The sequence below is a fragment of the Macrobrachium nipponense genome, chromosome 3, assembly GCF_015104395.2.
Source record: "Macrobrachium nipponense isolate FS-2020 chromosome 3, ASM1510439v2, whole genome shotgun sequence".
Taxonomy (NCBI): Eukaryota; Metazoa; Arthropoda; class Malacostraca; order Decapoda; family Palaemonidae; genus Macrobrachium; species Macrobrachium nipponense.
The window spans coordinates 27,829,043-27,848,214 of NC_087202.1; the positions used below are offsets into that span (position 1 = coordinate 27,829,043).

The following is a 19,172-nucleotide window of genomic DNA, read 5'->3' on the forward strand; positions in this document are numbered from 1 at the left end:
AGAGGCACCATTAACTGGTTATTGGCACTGATAAATGCCAAAAATCGCAGATTTTTTCTTAATGGCAATTTTCGCTGATCATCGAGCCATCAGAATAGAACCCCAACCAATTACCAGGGACTGCCTGCATATAAAAATGTTGAATCTATGCATGTAGAATGCTCTTTAAGACTTGATGTGCCATTGCCTTGATAAAGGTTTTGAGTGCAGAGTAATTCACATATATTTTAGGGCTGCTTTCAATTTCGTTAATCACAAAGCACTTACAGGTAGGCAGCAGTGAGTGAACTGGATTGTGTCTGGAGTTCCATAGGGCTGTGTGGTCAACTGTTATTTTTAGTGTATATAAGTGACAGGGTTGTTGGCCTGCTAAAAAGATTGTTCAGTATGCTGATGATGGTGTAGTAAAATCTCCACTTTTCAGAAATGAAGCTGCCCTCAGCCTCATAGGGACATGGACCAGATCTGGGAATGAGGTAGTTGGTGGGGTAGGAGGCTGAACTCCAGTTAGATGAAAACACTATTGATTAGCAAATCTTGTACAGATTTCCACACCATTCACCCCTTCAGGTGAATGAGTTTGAAGCTTAACTATTCTAGGTGTAACTTTTGACTGACATCTAACTTTTGAGAAACTTCTAATGGAAGTTTCAGGAATGCTACACGAAAGTTAGGTATTGTTCGTAAGGCCTCATATATTTTATAAGTGATAAAATCAATGCAAACTGTTTTAGGTCATTCATACTCCCTCTACTAGAAGTTACTGTCCCAGTGTGGATGTCTGCTTCTACCAGCAATTTATCTCTTTTTAGGTTGAGTGGTTTGTGGTGATTGGTTTGTTTTCTAATAGTAGTAGTTATGACTTGTATTTTACATAAGTTATATTTCAACAGAGATCTTTCACATTCACAATTGATCCTTGATCCCTGTTATCTGCCAAGAAAAACCAGTTTGTTCATGACACTTACCTGCCAGATATATATATAGCTGTATTCTCTGACGACCGACAGAATTTCAAAACTCCCGGCAAACGCAGTGGTCGGCTAGGTGGTTAGTACCCATTCCCGCCGCTGGGAGGCGGATACCGGGAACCATTCCCATTTTCTATTCAGATTTTCTTCTGTCGCCGGTCGGTAAACATCTGTTTACAGACCTCCGCTTAGGATTTCGAAAACTTCATTTGTCACTTGAGTATTTGGAATGTCTTTTGGTTTCGGACTTGGCTTAGTGATTTGGCATACGCTATTGTGGTTTGGATTTTGATTTTGGCTTTGATTTTTTCTTAGAATTGAGATGTCTGGATCTAGTTCTACTAGTTCAGGGGGTGTGTGTGTAGAAGAATGTAAGGTGAGGCTACCAAAAAGGCCTCGGTAGATCCTCACACAGTGTGTGTGAATTGTAGAGGGCATGTTTGCTTGTTGGATGATAGGTGTAAAGAATGTGAATGGGTTAACTGATGTCGAATGGAAGGCGTATGAATCTTACATTCGTAGACTTGAGCGTGACAGAATTAGGAGGTCTTCCTCCAGGAGTGCTTCTGTTTAAAAGTCAAAGTAAAGTTGCTCAATCAACATAAATAGTTAGAAAATGCTACGCTATAACCCTATAATTTCTCCTTCAGATAAGGAAGTGATTGTTACCGAAGGGAATGCCCTTTCTACCATTTTGGAATAGATTCGGAACCTTGAATCGAAAATGAAAGTGCTACAATCTAATGTGCAAAAGTGTAGTGATAATGTTAGTGCCCCTAGTGAAGTGGAGGGGGCGTCAGATCGGTCCTATAATGCCTCCAGGTTGAGACCTCTGTCGGACTCCCAGAATACAGGGAATGGACATGTCGAAGGCCGAAGGAGGGTTACGGGAATTAAACACCGGTCTGGCGTCCCTTCGGCAGATCCTGAAGACGGCATCCCAGGCTGCCAAACAGATCGCGCGCAAGCTCGAATCTTGAAGGAATGCTTCTCTTCCTCCGAGACGTCCTCACCTCACCGTGGGTGGGAATCTCGGAAGACCTCTCCGACTGAGAGTGGTAAAAGGAAGACCGTAAGGTCGCACACAAGCGGGGCCATCGTCTTTCTCGCCCTCTTAGGGAAAGGTCTTACGGAAGAGTACGCAGGCCTCTCCAAGTGAGAGTGGTAAGGAGAGAAGTAAGACGTCGCACTGGCGGCCATCGTCTTTCTCGCCCTACCTAGAAAGGTCTTACGGAAGAGTACGCAGCCTCTCCAAGTGAGAGTGGTAAGGAAGACGTAAGACGTCGCACTGGCGGCCATCGTCTTTCTCGCCCTCTTAGGAAAGGTATGATGGAAGACGGACTTCAATCGGGTGAGATCGAGAGCGTCCTCCCGCCTCGATTTACACCGCTTCGGTCTTCTCCGGAAGACTTCGAAGACAGTATCCCGCACAAGAGATTTAGGACGCTTCGGAGCGTCCTGATTCGAGTCGGAGAAGAAGAAGGAGGCGTCCCCTCGCCCATCTTCTTCTCAAAGGTTCATTCCAATCCATCATATTGGTTTCTTCACCATCAAAAAAGACTCTCGAAGCGATTCGTCAACAGTTGGATACGTTTTTCGCCAAGAAAGAGGAAAGATCACGTAGTCGTAAAAAAGATCTTTGGCTACCCGTCAAGAAATCTAGACGTTCTCCTGCGGCTTCTCTTCGTTCTTCGTCTTCGTCTGATCCGTTGCCTTCTAGATCTCATCGACTCAATCAGGAACGCGCAAGCAGTCCTGCTGAGAGAGTCTCTAGAATATTGGCGGTAAAAGAAAAAAGACAATAGGTGCCGCAGGCGGCGGCCGCCGTCGTCTTTTCCCAGAGTCGAAGAACGTTCAGAAGGATCGCTCAGAAATAAAATTGGGAGGAATTGATCTTGACTTACAGGAAGAGATTATTCAACAAAACAAACGCTTTGCTAACCAGGACGCTCGTAAGGACGCTTCTCGGGACGCTCGGGGTCGGAAACGTCGGCTGGAGAGACTTCAGACGCACGATATTAGTTCAGAAGAAGGATATGAAGATGAATATGAGGACGTTTTTGAGGACGCTCGTCGTCCTTCATAGTCAGTACACGTTCCAGGACGCAAATGAGGATGCTTTCCAGGACGCAAATGAGGATGCTTCTGAGGGCGCTAGGCGTCCGATGCATAAAGTCACCCTGAGAAGAAAAGAACAGGTCGCTAGTCAGAAGATTAAGCGCCATATGCTTCAAAGTAGTAGGAACTACAATATCAGTGCTCGTCAAGAGAAATCGTATGACGTCAGTTTGGAAAATTCGGAGAGAAAGTCAAGGTTAGGAGAGCATAGCAGACTCTCCTCAAAATTGATTTCAAACACAAAACCTACGGTTCGAAAGGGAGGTGAAACTTTGGTTTCTTCTCGTTCATGCAGAATAAGGCTATGTCCCATTGAAATAAATCGTCAAGCGAGGCTGTTTCGGAGAGGAGGAGGATCCTACAATCTCATCCTCTGTGGATTATAAGACTTTGACTCGTCTTTTAAAAGATTTGTTTCCCGAGAAGTTCCGAGCTCCAGTTCCTCTCTCTCCACTTTCGCAACTAACCTCTTCGAAGGCAAGGAAGACTCCAAATTTTGTCAAAATGGCCACCTCGCTCTCAACTAAAAGGGCTTTTAAAAGAATCCATGATTGGATGGAATCCAAAAAGACAAAGGGAAAGACTTCTTTTGCACTTCCCCCCACAAGGCTTAGTGGAAGATCGGGGAAGTGGTACGAGACAGAAGAGGAAGCAGGTTTGAGAATCCCCGCTTCCGCACAAGGGGATTTCGCCAACTTAGTGGAAGCTCCTAGAAGATCTTACCTGGCATCAGCGAAGGTTTGCGGTGGACAATGTTGGAGATAAATCACCATCTCAAAGGCCTTTATAAAACTTTGGAAGTTTTTAACTTTCTAGATTGGTGTTTGGGCATCTTGGATGTTCAGTCTAGAAGCCCAGATTCCATCTCATTGGAGGACTTAGCGAGTATTTTTGTCATGCATGGTCCAGAGCAGTAAGAGATGGCTCCGACGAACTGGCATCACATTTTGCGTCGGGAGTTCTGAAGAAACGCGCACTCTTCTGTAGCTTTCACAGCTAAGTCAGTGTCGCCAGCGCAAAAAGCAGAATTGTTGTTCGCTCCCTTTTCTGCTCATCTTTTTCCACAATCGATGGTAAAGGATTTATCAGTAAATCTCCAAGAATGAGCGACGCAGGACTTATTGTCTCGGTCTTCGAAACGTCCTGCTGATCAGACGTCTTCAAGAACCACGCAAGCTTCTAGAAGAATTATAAGCCCTTTCGTGGAAGAGCCTCTTCAAGAGCTGCTGCTCGAGGGAGGAGTTTCCCTAGGGGCAGAGCCCCCTCAAAAACCAGGGGAAAGAAATGACTTTTCAGCCCTCCAGACACCAGTCGGGGCGAGACTCGCTGTATTCGCCGAAGCATGGAGGATAAGAGGGGCGAACTCTTGGTCACTCGAAGTGATCGAGAAAGGTTACAAAATCCCGTTTCTATCGAAACCACCATAAGCATAGAACCAATAGACCTTTCGCCCTCTTATCAGGATTCAAAGCAACAGATCTTATTAGACCTTTTGGATCAGATGTTGGAAAAAGAGAGCAGTAGAAAGAGTCGTGTCACGGAACTCTCCAGGCTTCTACAACAGGCTTTTCCTTGTTCCGAAGCACTCGGGAGGATGGAGACCTGTCCTAGACGTAAGCAGGCTGAATCTTTTTGTAAGGAAAATAAAATTCAAGATGGAAACTGCACAGTCTGTTTTAGCTTCCCTGAGACCAGGAGATTGGATGGTCCTTGGATCTCCAAGATGCCTATTTCCATGTTCCGATACATCCTCGGTCCAGGAAGTTCCTCAGATTCGTTCTGAAAGGACAGGTCTTCCAATTCAGAGCTCTCTGTTCGGGCTGAGTACAGCCCCTATGATATTCACGCTTCTGATGCGAAATGTAGCAAGATGGCTCCATCTCTCAAAGATAAGAGTCTCACTCTATTTAGACGATTGGCTGATCCGGTCCACGTCAAAGGAACAGTGTCTGGAGGACCTACATACGACATTACAGCTGACGAAAGACCTGGGCCTTCTGGTCAACTTCGAGAAGTCCCATCTGATTCCCACACAGTCCATCGTGTATCTGGGGATTCAGATGGATTCAGCTGGCTTTCAAGCATTTCCATCCATAGAACGTCAGCTAAAATGCTTAGAGAAAGTATCGGTCTTCTTAGAGAAGGAAATATGCTCGGCAAGGGAATGGATGAGTCGCTGTGGGGACCATTTCCTCGCTGGAGAAATTTGTTTTCTCTGGGAAGGCTGCAGCTCGACAGCTTCAGTTTTTCCCTAGCATACAACTGGAAGAACAAGAAAGACCTAGACGAGATTTTGAGAATCCCTCAATCGATCAAAGAGCATTTGAAGTGGTGGTCCGATCCCGTCAAGCTATCGGAAGGGATGTCCCTCAAAGTTCTGAGCCCAGACCTAGTGTTGTTCTCAGACGCGTCCATGACGGGCTGGGGAGCAACACTGGGGGAGGAAGAAGTGTCAGGCCTCTGGAGAGGGGAACAGAGGTCCTGGCACATAAACCTCAAGGTAGCCTAGAGGCGATTCGGTTGGCACTTCAATGCTTCGAGTCAAGGATTGTGGGACGAATTGTACAAGTCAACTGCGGACAACACCACGGCGCTCGCATATCTCAAAAAACAGGGAGGAACTCTATCTCGCTCCCTGTTCAGGATAACGAGGGGGAAATCTTACTTTGGGCGAAGCTGAGAAATGTAACGATTCTAACGAGGTTCGTTTCAGGACAGCAGAACGTTCGTGCGGATCTCCTCAGCCGTCAACATCAAATGCTTCCAAATGAATGGACTCTCCATCCAGAGATCTGCAAGGAGTTGTGGAAACTTTGGGGACGTAAGCCCACTGGTAGACCTCTTCGCGACAGCAAAAACGAAGAGGCTTCCTATTTACTGCTCTCCGGTTCTAGACCCAGGAGCAATAGCAATAGACGCCATGCTTTGGAATTGGAAGGGGATGGATCTCTACGCCTTTCCTCCATTCAAACTCCTGGGAGAGGTAATAAGGAAGTTTGCGGCGTCGGAAGGAGCAAGAATGACGTTGATCGCCCCCTTTTGGCCTGCAAGCGACTGGTTCACAGAGGCCATGTCATTTCTGGTAGATTTCCCAAGGACACTTCCAGAAAAAAATCGATCTACTCAGACAGCCCCACTTCGAGAGTACACGGAAACCTCTCCGTCTGAGTCTGACTGCATTCAGACTATCCAAAAGTTGGCCAGAGCGAGAGGTTTTTCAAGATCGGTGGCAAGAGCTATTGCCAGCGCTAGAAGAACATCTTCCCAAGCTGTCTACCAATCGAAGTGGGCTGTCTTCAGGTTGGTGTAGAAGGCAAAATATTTCCTCCTCCACGACCTCTGTGAGCCAGATTGCTGATTTTCTCTTACATCTTAGAGAGATAGACAAACTTTCAGTGTCAACGATTAAAGGCTACAAAAGTATGCTATCAACGGTCTTTCGACACAGAGGCTTGGATTTATCAAATGATAAAGATCTTCACGATCTATTGAGGTCTTTTGAAACATCAAAAGCTCCACGAGACAAGATTCCCTCATGGAATTTAGATGTTGTCTTAAAGTTTTTAATGTCAGCCCCATTTGAACCTATGCACGCTGCCTCTTTGAAAGATGTAACTAGGAAAGCTATTTTCCTAACCGCTTTGGCAACAGCTAAGAGGGTTAGCGAAATCCAAGCTATGAGTAAACATGTGGGGTTTCAGAGAACACAATGCAGTGTGTTTTCGCTGAGCCCCTCGTTCTTAGCGAAGAACGAAAACCCATCCAACCCCTGGCCTAAAGCTTTGATATCAAGGGGTTATCAGAGTTCGTCGGACGAGAGCCGGAGAGAGTTTTGTGCCCTGTCAGAGCTCTCAAATTTTATCTGGAAAAGACCAAACAATGTAGAGGCCCGTCAGACAACCTGTGGTGTTCGGTCAAGAGGCCGGAATTACCAATGTCTAAAAACGCACTGGCGTTCTTCTTGAGAAATACCATCAGGGAAGCTCATTCATCCTGCACGGATGGTGATCTTAAACTGCTAAAAGTTAATGCTCACGAGGTTAGGCGGTAGCTACTTCGGTGGCTTTTCAGAAAAATATGGCACTCAGTGATATCCTGGGTGCCACATTTTGGCGAAGCAACTCTGTGTTTGCTTCACATACCTCAGAGATGTGAAGGCGACATATGAGAATTGCTACTCGCTTGGACCATACATTTCCACAGATACAGTATTGGGGACGAGAAGCAATACGAACCCCATTCTTTAGAAAATGAATGTGCGGATTTTAATTATGGGTTTGTTTTTTACGGTCGTAGGGTTGGCCGCTTGAGGCGGTCTTCCCTTTAATTAGCCTGAAAGTTATGAAACTAACTTTAGTGAGGCTAGGTTAGGTGGTATTTTTATGCTTCGTTGTCTTCAGTATGGTCAATATGGTCTAGTCACATTGTGGTCACGCTCCCGTTGACAGATCATCTAGAACTATCCAGCTATACAGGTCACTACCTTGCTGGAAATTCTAGTTAAGCAGAAGCAGGCTTGGGTGACAGTAATCACGAAGTCAGCTATGCTAACAGGAACCAAGATGTCAATCATCTGCATGTGAAATGTTTCCAAAATCCTTCTATTCTGTCCCTTCCCACCTCCAATGGTGGGATTCAGCTATATATATATCTGGCAGGTAAGTGTCATGAACAAAATGATATTGTCATGATACAATAAAGTTTGTTCATACTTACCTGACAGATATATATAATCAAGTACCCTACCCACCTCCCCTCAGGGGACAGTGGTAAAGAAAATCTGAATAGAAAATGGGAATGGTTCCCGGTATCCGCCTCCCAGCGGCGGGAATGGGTACTAACCACCTAGCCGACCACTGCGTTTGCCGGGAGTTTTGAAATTCTGTCGGTCGTCAGAGAATACAGCTATATATATATCTGTCAGGTAAGTATGAACAAACTTTATTGTATCATGACAATATCATATTTGCTGGACAGCAACACCAATATGCTGTAGATTTGCCTTGCTTTTGAACCTCTCAGTTCCAGAGGTCCTTTACAAGTATTGTATTCAAGTTACGAAAATTTGTTGTACAATAATTCGATTTTACAATGGAGTTAGTAATTAATAACGGTACAACATTATTTTAGAAATATGTATTTTTATATTTCGCAGGCAGCAGTGTGCAATCAGGCAGCGAGAGAGGCCAAATTACAATCGTCTTAACTTCTTTACCTCCATATCTTTATACCATCTTCTAAGTTAAATAAGTTTTAAAAATTTCAAGAGAATGATGGAAGTGTTGTTTTAACGTTATACCTGTTGCATACATGTGTACAGCCATGAACAACCGAACGAGAAACCATTTTCGTTTGCTTCCGTATATTTTGGCGTATAAGTCGACCCTTTAGCCCCAAAAAATCATGCCAAAATTAGGGGGTCGACTTATCCAACGGTAACAAAAAGTGAATTATTATTTTGGCATATCAATACAGGAATCCAGGCTTTACAGTTGACTAATAACAATGACAGCCTTGCTGAGGTAACTATGTATAGAAATACCAGTATTAAAAACATTTCACACTAATACGACAATAATAATGCATTAGAACATCCATTACCTTAAATAAAATAAAAAAAAATCAAAGTAACTTGAAGAAACCCCAATCGCACAGCAAGTGTAAACATTGCGTAGTCATTTGTAGTACCATAATTGAGAAGGATGCGTTCACTCTGCCAAATCATAAGTTCTTGCTGCAGCACAATTGTTTGTTTCTTTGGCAAGTTCAATTACTTTCAGTTTAAAACTGGATTCGAATTTTCTTCGTTTTGTCGGAGGTTCCATGGGTGCGTTAAGTATAAAAATAGCTCTTTCTTCTGCTTGTGTTTTCCCCCAATTGAGCCTGTTTATGCCATAGAAGGACCAATGGTCAAGGAATATTCCAACATAATAATAAAATACCGGCACGTCCTTGTTTTAACAACCCAATCAAAACATTAACTTGAGTGGCAGTTTATACATATGAATATACGTAGGCTGTTATGCAGCGTTAGTTAGCGCTTTGTTTTTTTACATTACACTCGAGTAATGTATCTTTCGTTTCGTCATTTCTTATCATATTTTCCGGTATTCATCTTTTATATATTACACAGATTTGTTAATATACCGAGTATATTACCTGTATTTCATATGGTAAGTAGAGCAACATATGTACCGTAATAACATTCAGGTTATTTTATACGATACGTTTTACACTGCTGCTTATATTGAGCGTATGGTTGGCCTCACATATGTACCGTAATAACATTCAGGTTATTTTATATATGTTTTACCCTGCTGCTTATTTTGAGCGTACAGTTGGCCTCACATTTTATAGGTAGACTAATATACCCGATATTAGTTAAAATCATAAAAATTTACTCAGGATTGGGGGGTCGACTTATCTTCCGGTCGACTTATACGCCGAAAGATACGGTAATACAATTTAATCAGATAATAACAACATCCAATAACAACATCCTTTTTGCTTGTATTTAAACCATTGTACGACAGTAAACACTTCCGTAGTTATGTTATAAATAATGTTATGTAGAATAGGACTGATATAATTTTATGTAATAATTTTACTTGCTGTGAGATCGTCATGACAATATACTTTTAAATTGAAGCTGGTAAAGTAATATTCAGGCTGCTAATGGCTAATATCATGCATTGGCAACATGGATAAAACTCCCAAACATTGATATAAATTCAAACACAGCTGTGGATAAAACCAAGAAATTTTTTTATCAAAACTACTGGGCATGAAAGAGCACATTTTACTGTTGTTTTCACACTGATAAAAGATAAGGTAAAGCTCGTATTACCAATGAAAACAAGTGAAAACAAATGGAATCGCTGGATTTTTATGCAATCTATTAAAAAAATGAATTTAGTTCAAAATGAGACATCTTAAGTTAATATTTTACTTAAAAACATGTTGTATAACAAAAAATGACTTAGTTCCATATAAGTAAAGTAATCTAGATATTCATTTATGGTAACTAGGAGCAAGGACATTCGCTGAAAATTGAATTTAATACAGCATACTAAACTCATATTTGCCATCAACTGATTTCCAAACCAAAACATTGACTGCTATGTTAGTATTTTATAATATGATATAATATGAGGATACATACAATTTTATTGGATACAGTGAAGTAATATATCACTTTAGAATAAAAAAATTCATGGAAAAGATGCATTTTTATTACGTTTGTATTTTATGATTATACATAGCTATCAGCAAGCCTGACACCTTTCAATAATGCCGAAGTCGGACCGAATCAGATTCTCATTTCATGTTCAATTTCTTTTTGTACTGAATCATCATATGATATTCTTGTTTCGTGTTCAATTTCTTTCTGTACTGAATTATCATAAGTCAGAATGCATTGAACCTCCAGGATTAGCCCATATTAATAATTACTATACCGATATGTAGTATACACATTCGCGGATTTCTCTGGGGAACGTTTCCCTGCATTATTCGCGGAAAATTTGTGCATTCGCGGTATTTTTCTAAGATAAATATCCACAAATTCCTGGTTTTTTTGATGAATTTCATCATAAAATGCACTTTTTGTGATAAAACTATTAAAAAAACCAAGTATGAACATGTTTAGTGGGTTTTTCTTGAGTTTTAACTAACAAAATAGGCTGTTTTTAGCATTTTCATAGGGGTTTCAAACATTCGCGGGTTCTAACTATTCACGGGGGGGTCTGGTACGCATCCCCCGCGAATACGGGGGGACCACTGTAGTATACTTTAGGCTAGGCTACTGAATATGCATACGATATATCATAGTGTACGTTAGGCTAACTCTTATTAGTGTTATTCAATTTCTCTTGTACTGAATTATCGTGTCAGTATGTATTGAACCAAGAGAATTAGCTGATATTAACAATTACTATTACTGTATATACATAGAGTAACTACACAGTGTAGTGTATTCTAGGTATATATGTGAAGATGGTACTGATTACCCTAGTGTTGGCTCCAGCGCCTCAATGTCGTGGTTGGTTTGGTGTTTGCATCCCACCTCGTTGGTCGCCGGTTCGATTCTCGGCCATTCCATTGAGGAGTGAGAGATGTGTATTTCTGGTGATAGAAGTTCACTCATGACGTGGTTCAGAAGTCACGAAAAGCCATTAGTCCCGTTGCTGAATAACCACTGGTTCCACGCAACATAAAAACACCATACAAACAAACAAACTAGTGTTGGCTAGGCTATATTCGAGATATGGTTATTTTCAACAAACGATGGCTTTTATGGAACCTAACCCCATCATAAGTAGGAGAATATACTACTTGTATTCCTGACACTGTTGGACTGTGGAACAACCTCCCCAGGAAGTTGTGCTATTGGAACTTCAGAAGTTCAAGCAAAGGTGCAATACATTACTACCCTAATAGTGGATTTCTCTCTCGAACATATCAGCCCATCCCACTATTCAAGGGAAATTCACCTATTCGCGGTATTGTTCAATTTTTTTTTTTTTTTAAATCAATTTTATCATAATATGCACTTTTTTTAATAAAACTATTAAAAAACCATGTATTAAAATTTTGAGCGGGTTTTCTTGAGTTTTAACTAACAAAAGAGGCCGTTTTAAACATTTTTAAAGGGGTTTGAACTATTCGCAGGTTCTAGCTATTCATGGGGGAGTCTGGTGCGCATCTCCCGTGAATACGGGGGACCACTGTACTTCCTAATGAACACCATATTTTTTGAAAACTGGAATTTCAAGTCATTGACACCTGTGGGCTTGTTCCATATGAATACCTAGGTATTCATAATAATACATAATCAGTTGGATGTTTATCATGCTTATTAGGGATAATGGTATGTTTTATAGTACATCTTTATGCAACAAATATTTTGGATAGTGTACTGTAGTACAATTTTTTGTTATATTGCTGTTAGTAATGTGGTACCTACATTTTATGTAGATATGACGCAAGTGAAAAATGAGGGTTTCAGGTTGTTTTCAGTATTTCATGACGAAAAGTGTCTTCATTGTGACATTTTCTGCAATTACTCTTTTCTTTTTCAGTATTTCGGGTACTTGGCATATTTGGTGTGACTGGGCGTAAAAAGAGATATTCTGTCACTGAGGCAGAGCTCCAAAGACGTCAAGGACCACCGGAACACTTCTCAAATAATGCTATGAAGACCTATTTGAGGGTGAGTAAAATTTACTTTAAAGTGAGAACTTACTTTATATTCTAAATTTGAGGGTGTGGATTACATAAAAAAAAACAGGTTTTGATATGGGAAAACCTACTTTGGTAGTTTCTGTTGAGCCCTCAAGTACAGTAGTACCTCGAAATACGAAATTAATCCGTTCCGAGGCGGCCTTCGTATAATGAGTTTTTCGTATCTTGGAACACATTTTACATGTAAAATGGCTAATCCGTTCCAAGCCCTCCAAAAACACCCCATTAAATTTCATAATAAAGCTAAATTGACCTATAAACAATGAAATACTACAACAATTTGGACCATTCAATACCTAAATTAAGAATAAAAATCCAAACCTGTAAATAAAGTATATTAGTGTACAAGAAATATTATTACTGTAACGTAAAATGTCGAAGCTTACCTTTCGAGTGAGGCTATCTCCGAAAGTGGCGGCAGAGGAGGAGGAGGAGGACAAACGGCAGCAGATACGTACACTTAACTTTACGAAACACATAAAAAAATGTCAAAAAACAAACTAAACTTTACAAAACACATTAACAAAACTGTAACACTTAACTTTACAAAAAACTTAAAATAAATTTATTTTTGTCTTTTTTGATTTTTACATTTCGTTTTACTTTTTTATAGTTTACGTAATTTCAATTTCTTCACACCGAATGGATGCCAGTCCCTTTACGGAATTTTTTCGAACCACCCATGAGAAGCCTTGAACTCTGGGGTTGCCGTTGATGGTCCCCTCCTCCGCCAATCCCCCATCCCCCCCCGTCGTCTTTGGGCTTGGGCAATCAAATTCGCCGAAAATGCCGCTGGCCTTCTGGCAGATTGCCGTCTCGGTTATCGTATCGCCATCGATTTCTTTGTCCTCGATCCATACAAGAAGCAGCCTTTCCATTTCATTATGCACATGGCTCCTCTTGTTGGACAAAATAGTGACGCCCTTGGAAGGTGTAGCTGCTTTGATGGCTTCCTTCTGCTTAAGGATGGTGCCTATCGTCAACGGATTTCGGCCGTATTCCTTAGCGATCACACTCAACCGCAAGCCAGCTTCATACTTTTTTATTATCTCCATTTTTGTCTCCATAGAAAGCATTCTCTTCTTTCTGTGAACTTCAGCAACTTTCTTGGGACCCATGACTCTATGTACTGTACGTAATTAAGTTACGTTCTCACAACACAATAAAGTAGCACAACACGATAATATGTACGTACTGCAACGAAATCAGTAACGAATTTACGTTACTAAACGAAATTGTTGGAGCGAATGAATGCCGATTGCATACGGTAAAGTTTCGGGTGTGAAGTGGCCAAGGTAAAGCACGCCAACACGTAGTACGTATGTATAGAAGATGCTGTCCAATTAGAGAGAAGGATTAATGGCTTGGCTAGCATCAGGAACCAATGGGAGAGCAGGAGGTTGGTGGCGAGTCTACTATAACTAAGATGGCGGCGTGCGGCGCGAGTTTCAAAATTGTTATGGGGCGAATCTCGGACTTTCAGAAACCTTTCGTGTCTTGAAAACTTTTTGTATGTAGAGCAGTAAAATTTTTCGTCTTTGCTTTCGTAACTTGGATTTTTCGTAAGTTGAGCCTTTCGTATCTCGAGGTACTACTGTATTACCCTTCCATGGTCTATCCAGAGCTCCATGGTGACCAGACTAATGTCAAAAAGATCTCTTTTAGCGGGTCTTGTGACTGGGTATTGTGTCATAATGATAAACATTATAACACATGATAGAGTATAAATGGATTCAGGATATGAGGGCACTTTCTCGTATTCTCAGCAAATGCCAAAACCCAGTTTACCTACGTCAAAACCTGTGGTTATGCACATATGTACCATCATATTGTTTACATGCTACCAAAATTGGACCAAGAAGCCATTCCTTCTTGTTGGCCGATGCAGGATGATCCTTTACCCGAATCTCATGTCTTTTCGTTAGGGAAGTGGAAGGGTTTAGATGACTCAACATCAACTACCAAAAATAGGTTTTCCCTATGACAAAACATTTTTTTAAGTGTCCTCAAGGAGCTTTACACAAAAATTGACAGGTGACTAAAAGCTCTCAAATTTCAATCCCCAGAACCCAAAAACATTTCTAGTCCATCCAGGGTCAAGCCACAAGTTTCAAGGCCCCATTCTTTATTCCAACTACCTTTAGGTTTGGTAGTAAAGAACAAGAAACAAAGTGTGAAATTCTGTGGTGGCTTACCTAAGCATGCTAGGCATGATTGCAGTATTGTCAAACCTTCCCCGGTGATAGTTAGCATACCCGACTGTTAAGAAGACCCATGGTTTGCTGCTGTAGCACCTATGGGTCAGGACTATCCATGCCACCTACCAATACACAGTTTAGTCAAAATTGTTTGAGCTTGTACCAATAGTGTTGCTATTGTATAGGAAAAGATGGACCTTCTGGGATGTGTGCTGTGACTTCTAGATAAACAAGTGCTTGAACTGGGTATAATGTTTTGTCTGCTAAGTCTAGTTTACTTGGAGTAGGAGATTTCCTTCTTAAAGGAATATCATTCTTGACCAGGAATGACAGGCCAGACGACAATAATAACTAATGGTCAGCCATCTGCGTGATGTATTGTCCCTGTCTAAGAGAGCCCAGTTTGCTAATATGAGCTTCTGATGCTAATGCAACCAAGATTGCCTATTATAGCTTGTGAGTTGTGATTATATTGAGTCTGCTGAATTAAGTGGCTGATCAAAGTCTAAGCACCTTGTTCAGGGACCAAGTAATCGGAACCTTTCGAGAGTAGGTCTTTGTTTTAGTCTCTTCGCTTTTGCGAAAGACTGTTTGTTTCTCCTTACGACTGTCATTTGTAAGTATTTCTGGTTCCTTCCGTCTCCTATGTGATATCTTAGTAGAGTGGTTCTTCTTAAACTAAAGGAGAGGATTCAAACAGATAAGTTGAAAAAGGTATAACAACTTTATTCTGTAATTCCATAATAAGAGAGACAGTTCGGTCGGGAGACCGATATGTTTGATCGCTGGTAAAGAACTGAACTTCTAGAGCATCACATCGATAGCGAAACATTAGCTATCTCAGCGATTCATATAAAAACATACGTAGTCCGCCGGCTCGGAAGTTACAAGTTTCCGGCGTAGGTTAACAGGTCAACCGCTTCCCAAGGAAGTTGTTGTGCAAAGTTATCAGTAATGCAAAACGATGACATATCTAAACAGATTTAAACCAGGCTACTGCAGACAGAGCATGCGTAACCTAGATCTGCATTGGTCACGTAGGACCCTCCTAATGCCATGACCTCAGGTCATGGGTTTTATTTACAGATAATGTAATTCTAAAAATGTATTTATTACATTAGGCTCGGACAGTTACCATTCAAGCCTTAAATAACAAAAGTTACTTTAAACATTGTTCCTTAGGAGCGTGCTCGTAACATATGTTTAGGTATAAACATAACAAGTGATTAAATGCATAAAAAGGTTCTGTTACATACCCTTTTTGACATATTCATAAACAAAGATAAATGCATGGAAAATCTAGATCCATGTTTGGTAATAATAATGATTAGGTACCCAAAAATAATAAAAAGGTAAAAATCAAAAGATTAACATGTATACATGATTAATATGATAATAGGTAACCTGATTAAGAATAGTGGTTACTGATAGATTATGGTAATAGGTAACCTGATTAAGAATAGTGGTACGGACAGATTACACATGATCATGGATAATTGTTAAAGAGTTCTTGTCACTCTTTGTAATAGGTAAATATAATGGTACAGCTTAATTATATAGGGCTGGTATATTTTTATTAGGTGCCCGAAAAATACCTTTAGGAGTATATTAATGTATAAGATTGGGCTATAATATTTTATTAGGTGCCCAGGGAGATACTTTAAACTGTTCAAATGCAAAGGCGTGAGTCTTTCTTGTCCTACATTTTTGCCAGCATACAGACCGCTTTTCACACACAACACAATTCCAGACAATTTCCCTAGGCACAAAACGAAATGGCCAGTTTCAGGCGGCCCACTAAACTCAAACGACTTGAGTTTAACGGTACGTCATCTGGACGGGACAATACGTTTCCTTGGAGATCCTTCTGTGTACGCCTCAGCCTACGCCAAGCAAAGATGTTGACGGCGATAACCAATATGGCCGTCACGCTGAACACGGCCAGCAGAATGTAGTAACGAAGATTTTCTCCACCTGCATAAGTCGGTGACGCGTGGTTCATCTCAGCCCGTTGCGTCAAACGATGAGCCACCCGCGAGTTGTATGGGAGAGGTAGTGATGGGATAATTGTAGACGCCCAAGTATGTTAGTTCGCAAAATACGCCTTCTCACGTATTATCGTGTTGCCCCTCCCCTGACGGTGTAGTTTTGTAGATGTCCCCGTACAACCATCAGCTGCTACAAAGATTGGGGAATGGGCGGTGGTCCCATCCGGGCATAGACGTGGAAACCAGCTTTGTCGTAACGGATCCAGGAGCCATTATTCATTCTGTAATTGAATTTATTACTGTAAAAGGGATAAAGTTTCCCCAGACAACCTTGCGCTTGTATGAGAGAGAGAGCCCGTTTAGCACTATGCCTAACTCACATGAATCCGTTGATATAGGATAGAATTCAAAAGAGTCAGCTGTACAAATTTTATTATTCATGGCTTCTGAACAGTGAGTGAGTTTATCTAAGTCTTTAATGACTGTAAATGATTTCCATACAGAAGAATCAGAACATGCCCCGTCAAATTGGATATTACTGGACTTGAGTTATTCGTCATGAAAGTAGGAAACGGTGCTATTTTGTATGATTGCCAAGCATCAGAAGAATCAAAAGGTATAGTGATCATAATCCTGTAATTTTCAACGCTGACTGATATTAGGCATAATAGAACTCTACTTTATGGGCGTCTAATAAAGGAATATAACCTAGTTTCTCCCATCCGTTTTCCAAAGTTAACGTCAGATCTTTAATAGGCATGAGGTGTGGAGATAACACACCCTTTGTCGCTAACGTAATAGCTTCTTCAATAATCTTTTGATTTCTCAATAAAATGTGATATTTTCACACGGATATGATCTATTTTTGAACTATAGTAAGCTAACGTAGCCAGCAAATGTTGAACTTCCATAACCTGATCGATATTATTTGAATGTTCGTTTTACTATACTCATTATTTGATTGATGGAAGATAACTTGACTGCGAAGTTCAGGACAAAGCTAATTCGGTTTTGTGTTGCAAAAACTCAATTCTTTTATTTTGATTATTTATCTTAAGGCGATTTGAATTCCTAAGCCTAGATTCGCAAACAGACCCTAAGATGTTTAGTCCAGCCAGAAATAAGCGGGTTGCAGCTTTCGAGATTTATTGTGCCCCCGCACAGACCACATCAGCAAGTCACGAGCAAGTTCCTCTGCCTCGGCGGTTTGGTTTATTTTGTATGTCATAAGACAACATTTCCGCGACGCTTAGGGTTTGAGCTAGCGAAATCTCTGAGTTAGCATGAAAATTACATTGGTTGCATTTCCTTGAGCGAAATGGCAAACCTCATCAGGTCATTCTTTAAGTTAAGGACGTCATCTTCAGGCAAAAATATGGCCTGCATATCCACTTCTATGACTATATTCTTGACACTATAAAAATGTCGTCGGTTCTCTCGATATCGAGCCATGATTAAATTCTATTTCTTTCGTCTTAGCGCTCTTTCCATACAACAAAGATGTCTGAACACACAATATCACTCCTAACAATAACAGATTCATTTTTGAAAACCTGCAATGAGTAAAATATATGTAATAACTCGTGTAAAAAGAATAGGGTACAGACAAATCGATTAAGGATACTATATATATATTGTAGATATATATATATTATATATAGAATATATATATATATATAGATAATATATAAATTATTATATCAAGTTTCATAAATCAACCATTTTTTTCCCTCCATTTTTTCCCTCCATCTACCTTTCTTTAGATTCTGATATGTGCCAATGGAACTATTCTCACATCAGTGGGTTTGGATACATTTTGAACCCTAAATCTATTGGCCGTTCCGGGTTAATCTTTCTAACATTGTTAAACGGGCCTTCAAACTTAGGTGTCAGTTTATAATTTAAACCTTTACGTACGTATACTTGTATGTATACCTGATCGCCCACGGCTATGTTCTAGTTGGCCTTAGCTATTTTTATCATGATTTCTTTTTTTCATTATTATTTGTGCTTCTTCTAGATTCTTACGAAGTATATATATCGACTTATGCTTGCATCCATAACATCCTTTAGAGGATTTGATAAATTAGTTGTAGGCGTTAGTACATGGAAATGGGTGTTCTAGCTGGGATACCGTACAGTGCCTCGTGCGGTGTCATTTTAAATAGACACATGATAACGAGTGATTAAGTGTGCTTAGTACCGCAGGTATGGCAAATGTCCCAGTTGGGTCTGCTCCCCCTAGGTGACCCTTAAAATGTTTTAAAACCTTACGATTGCCCTTTTCCACTAGCCCATTAGACTCTGGGTGATAGATCATGGTATTGATTTTCTTTATGCAAAGGAATTGCACGCCAAGGAGTTAAGGAAATGATTATTGAACTCCCCGCCCGAGTCTGATATAATGGTGTGTGGAATTCCATGTTTACAAATGAGCACTCGTTAAAACTTTCTAGCGCACTCGACTTTGGTTTTGTTTTAAGCGCTATCAGTTCTGTATATAGAGTCAAAGCATCTATGATTACTAGGAGGTGCTTATTTGCTCTCTGACTCGTAAAATCCTGTTAATAAATCTAAGTGTACTCTTTCAAAGGGTTGATTTGGCACGGGGTAAGCCCCCTAGGCTGACAGGTGTCTTCGTGTGCCCTTTGTAT

At 40.7% G+C, this 19,172-nt stretch overlaps 1 protein-coding gene across 3 annotated transcripts in view; it reads left to right on the forward strand.

The window, feature by feature from the left end:
- Positions 1–19,172, forward strand: part of LOC135221673 (uncharacterized) — a 159,512-nt gene that overhangs the window by 53,522 nt on the left and 86,818 nt on the right. For all 3 annotated transcript variants that reach the window (XM_064259396.1, XM_064259394.1, XM_064259393.1), the window contains exon 2: positions 12,170–12,300. In XM_064259396.1, coding sequence (XP_064115466.1) covers positions 12,170–12,300 — 131 coding nt within the window. The remainder of the gene's footprint in view (positions 1–12,169; positions 12,301–19,172) is intronic.